A 4,982-nucleotide genomic window follows, 5' to 3' on the forward strand; every position below is an offset into this window, starting at 1 on the left:
TTTTCTCTTCCCTTTTTTTTCCCCCTTTTTTTTTTTCTACCACGTTTTGGTTCATTGATTGTGTTTGTGCATGAATGCCGATCACCTTCGTAGGTTTTGCTCTGCCCCAAAATAGCTGCTCGTTTCTGCTTCAGCAGCTGCAAGCACACATTAAAGGTCACACAGCCTCTCCACGAGCAGCACCAGCACAACCCGGGATGCAGATGTAGCAGCTCTGCTCCCATATGGAGATCCCCCAGCCCACAGAGCAGCCTCACGCACACATGCAGTGCCATGCACAGTGCAGCGTGTGTGCAACAGAGTGCAGAAATTCATGTGCCCAAAAGATGTGCCTGACCAACACGGATGTAGTTAAAGTAGGGTGTCAGGATAGGGGATGGAGACTCAGTCCTGCTCACAGCCTTGGCCCAAGTGGGTTGCAAGAGAAATGGGAGACGCAGAGCATTGGTTTTGGGGTCTGGAGAGAGGAAATGCTGAAGCAACCACTGCCCTCACGGGAATTGTAGCTGAGCCAAAATGAGCAGTGGATGCTGGAGTTGGAGACAGCAGCATGACTTACACGTGGTGACACATCTGCAAGAAGTGGCATGTAAGAGGGACGGAGAGATGTGGGCTGAGCTGAGAGTGTTTGGAAGGAGAGTCAGATCCTTGCAATGGGCTCCACTAGAAGGAACTGAAATGTCTCCGTATCTTCTCCAGACCAGAGAAAGCCTCCTCTTTTTGAGTCAAAATCCCTGGGCAATGTTGCCACAGCAGATTTCATTTACTGTCAATATAGTACCGAGGCCAAGCACTGGCAGATTATTTGTGACTTTTCTTATTCCACACAAAAACTTTTTCTTGTGGACACGCTGGGTTTTGTGTATGTGGGGATCTGGAGTGCTTTAAAAAGTGAAGCACAGGAAACATGGGTAAAATAGAGTTAGCTCTAAGCAGAGGTTGAGGCTGGCAGGAAAGATGGGCTGGGGGAAATCTTGGCTTTGGGATCATGGAGGGAAGAGGGAAGTGCCCCACTGCACCACTGAGTGTGTGTATCACCCCCCAGTAAAGAGCTGAATTCAATATGCTGCTTTTTCTTGCAGATGACATCATTGTGATTGCACTGTATGACTTTGCTGCTTCAAGTGACCGTGATCTGGAGCTGGTCAAGGGGGAGAAACTTCAGATCCTCTCCAAGTAAGGGATGCTTAAAGTCGAGCACAACCAGGCTGGTAGAGGTGGGGACTTTGGGATCAGACATGAATTTGCCGCCCACCAGAGCTTTGGAGATGTGGAAGGTGACACTATCCTGCTTTCCTGGTGTTACAGGCACTTTGGGGTCAGTTTGTGTCCATGCCTGGCTGCTGCTGGGATCTTCTCCCCTGCCAGTTCAGATGGGTGCAGAAGTTGCATGAGTAACACCACTAATGTAGCCCATCGCGTATTTTGTGCTGATTGTGCTTTTGCAAAGGATGTGGGTTGGGCGTAGTCAGAGGAAAGGACAGAGTTGAGCCAGGGAGATGAATGATTTCATTTCATCTTCTTCTAAAACTCACGAGAGAAGAGGCCAGCTGTAAATCTACCCAACCCATAAAAGGGCAAGAGTGAGTTTTGTTCCCATTTAGCCTTGGAGGGCTGCTCTGTCCTTGGCTATCCCATGAGGTGGCCTCCAGAAGGGACAGAACAGACACGTGGAGCATGGAACCGGTGGTCCCACTGGAGGGGCATGGCTTTTTGTCATGGCTGGTGCTTGAGTAGGACGGCAAAGCTGGTGGCTGGTAGATAAAGGTAGGAGCAGAATGGAGGAGTCTCCATGTCCCTGTGCAAGCGACAAAATCAAGTGATGGTGACCTTGATGTCCCATGTCTCCCTTTTGGTATACAGCAGGGGTTTGGGTCTATGCTTCCTCTACATCAATGGAAAGAAGCTGTCAACTGGAGAAGCCACTGATAGGCCACACACTGTTTTTCTCAGCAACCTTCAACCAAGTGGTGACCCTAGGAGAATGAGAGGGACCTCACAGAGTAACATCTCCCCTAAAGAGCGCTCAGAACCCCATAAACAGTGTTGTCCTCTAATCCTTACCCATTTGTGAAACCTCCTCTGGGCACTGACGCTGCTTCTTCTTGCTTTGCAGCGAGGGGGACTGGTGGCTGGCTAAATCCCTCAGAAGTGGGAAGAAAGGCTATATCCCCAGCAACTTCGTTGCACTAGTAGACAGCCTGGAACAAGAAAAGTAAGTGCATAAACTGGTGAGGGGTGAAGGTTGATGCAGGACTTTCCTTCCCAAAACAGCATCCTGACGCTAGCTGTTGCTTTAGCCCAGATGTAGGCTTCCCTGCAAAGAAAGATTTGATCCAATAGGGTTTCTGTATCAAAGCAGAAGAAGGAGAGTTTTTTTCCCCATATTTTATCCTCCCTGATGGTATTCTGTTACAGAGGATTAGCCCCAGTAATCCCCCTTGGGATCCACCTTGGCAATTGCCTCTTAGAGAGAGCCAGCCATTACTGAGTTCAGCATGCAGAAATGGGATCAAGGCATAGATGCTCTTTGTATCCAAGGGATATGTTTTAATAGCAGTTAGCACCTCCAGCCCATGTATCTGCTTCACACTTGGTCTTTCAGGGCTCACTGGTTTGCCAGGTGAGCTGTAGGTCCCTGCTCTGGCTGGGCTTGTATATAGCAACACTGGAACAAACTCTGCTCTCTGCTTTGCTTGAACAGGCAGTGAAGCAAGCCCAAAGTGACAGAAATATGCTGTTTATATACCAAAAACATCTCATTACTGCCACTTTCCAGCAAATGAAACTCTATTCACTGATAAAAATAACCCTCCGTTTCAGAGTGTAATAGTAAAAAAACGAACCAACTGGAAAGAATGTCCTTTTTTTTTATTCTGAGCTTTTCCTTTTCCAAAATGGTTTTACCTTTTCTATCTCCCAGGTGGTTTTTTAAAACTCTGAGCAGAAAAGATGCTGAACGGCTACTGTTGTCTTCTGGTAACAAAATTGGCTCCTTCCTTGTTCGAGAGAGTGAGACCAGCACAGGTGAGATCCACAGAGCAACTGCTGGGCATGGGCACAACTTGGAGGACCTTCCAGACTTGAGTTGTGTGGCTCAGCAGTGCCAGTGTTGGAGTTTGCTGTGGGACAGAACCACACTCTCCAGGCTCAGCAGGGCTGCATTAGATGTCCTCATGATGCTCCTCATATAGATCAGGCTGTGGTGAGGGTGGTTCCTATCACCACAGCTCGTGGCAGAGATGCAGGAACAGAGATAAGCAGCAAAGACTTTCCAAAACAATGCTTTAGAGGCTTTTCTTTTTTAATTTTTTTTTCTGCCTTTTCTCCCTAAGGAAATATTTCTCTCTTGTTTTGCTTTTCCCTTTTATTCATTTATTTATTTTATTATTTTTTAAATGGTGATTCTTCTACACACCGCTGGGGAAAGATCTCTGCACCTCTTAGGCAGTGGATATTATTGTTAACTAATACTTAACACAGGGAGGTGGTGGGTTCACCATCCCTGGAGGTGTTCCATATCTGTGGAGATGTGGCACTGAGGGTTCTCGTTAGTGGGCATGGTGGGGCTGGGCTGGAGTTGGACTGGATGACCTTAGAGGTCTTTTCCAACCTGAATGGTTCTATGATTCAATGGGGCTTGATCTGGTTGCCTAAACGTGGACATCTCAGAGCCATCCAGATGCTCCATAAAATATAGTTTTGCAACATACCTGCCAGGCCCATAACATCTCACAGGTATGTGATACCCATGTATAGGGGACTAAACAGCCCTTGGTATGATCTGAAGCAGAATCCTTTGTACCTTCGGTGCTTTTCCCATGTGCTGGCATCCAGCACAGAATGTGGACCTATCTGCATGTAAACCCAGGTTTGTGCTGGGATGTGATGCAGGACTGTAGGACAAGGAAAGTCCTTGTGGTTGAGCGGCAGTAACCCCTTTTGGCCATCCTAATTATCACTAGGGAAGATGAGACTCTTGCCATCCACATGACTCCATGTAATATTTTAAATGTTCTGCTCTCATTGAGAGAAGAGAGAACAGGTGCTTTCCAACTCTTATGCTTTGCATTTATACACTTCTCCCAGGGGAGCAGGAACCAACCACAGTGAATGACAGGGAAAGCTCCATGGCACTCACTCCAGCACACCAAACTCTGGCTTTGGGTGAAATGTAATCATTAGCTCTAATGACAGGATAAGGATTAGTCAGGTAGTAGGGGGGTGATATGTTGGCCCGGAGGATGCCTGGAGCCCCTGTCATTGCTGCATGCTGCGCATCACTGCTCTGAAAGATATAGGAGGTTTGGAAGGTCTGTCGGGTCTAGAGAGCAGGTCCTGCAGGAGACCAGACACTTGGGGTGCAACCATACTAACAAATAGATCTCTGCTGGTTTGCAGTCTCCAGGCACACATACGCACATGTTAGTCATTAATTCCTGCTCTCACTTCTGCAGGGCTGTGTCTCGTCACTGCAGATGGGTTCACACCATGTTTGGCTCCTTCCTTTTGCAGACCTTGCTCTGCAGAAACCCCTACATGCCCTAAGCCATGTCCATGCATGCTACTTGCTCTTGGATTCATGCCCTATAAGCCCAACTTTGCTGAGCTGTAGCCTGGCCTGTGGATTGTTTCAGTCACTGTGAAATTAAAATAACCAGCAGCCACAGCAACAATAATAGAAGCAATAATAATAACAATGACAATAATAATATTGCATTCTAGCCAAACTTATGCTAAGCACTGCGGACACAAGCCCTATGGCATCACCTCTCTGCACCCAACAAGAACCATACATGTCTCTCTGGGAAAGACACTCTTAGTTGTGTAGTTGTAGCCTTTAATCAACAAGACATGGGTTGTGAAAAATGAGCCATTCTTTGGCCCTCTGCTGGAATGTTTTGTTGCACAGTTGAGGATGCAGGGCAGGGCATCCTGCAGGGCTCCATAATGCTCAAGCGGTGCGCTTCCAGTCTTGTGTT

At 47.5% G+C, this 4,982-nt stretch overlaps 1 protein-coding gene across 1 annotated transcript; it reads left to right on the top strand.

The window, feature by feature from the left end:
- The first annotated feature begins 47 nt into the window (after positions 1 to 47).
- LOC104910061 (tyrosine-protein kinase Blk-like) lies at positions 48 to 3,209 on the top strand. The gene is made up of 3 exons (XM_019613443.2): positions 48 to 1,176; positions 2,117 to 2,215; positions 2,924 to 3,209. The coding sequence occupies exons 1-3, from the start codon at positions 1,064 to 1,066 to the stop codon at positions 3,192 to 3,194; spliced, it is 483 nt and encodes a 160-aa protein (XP_019468988.1). The 5' UTR covers positions 48 to 1,063; the 3' UTR covers positions 3,195 to 3,209.
- Positions 3,210 to 4,982: the final 1,773 nt, after the last annotated feature.

The sequence above is a fragment of the Meleagris gallopavo genome, chromosome 2 (assembly GCF_000146605.3).
Source record: "Meleagris gallopavo isolate NT-WF06-2002-E0010 breed Aviagen turkey brand Nicholas breeding stock chromosome 2, Turkey_5.1, whole genome shotgun sequence".
NCBI classification, from domain to species: Eukaryota; Metazoa; Chordata; class Aves; order Galliformes; family Phasianidae; genus Meleagris; species Meleagris gallopavo.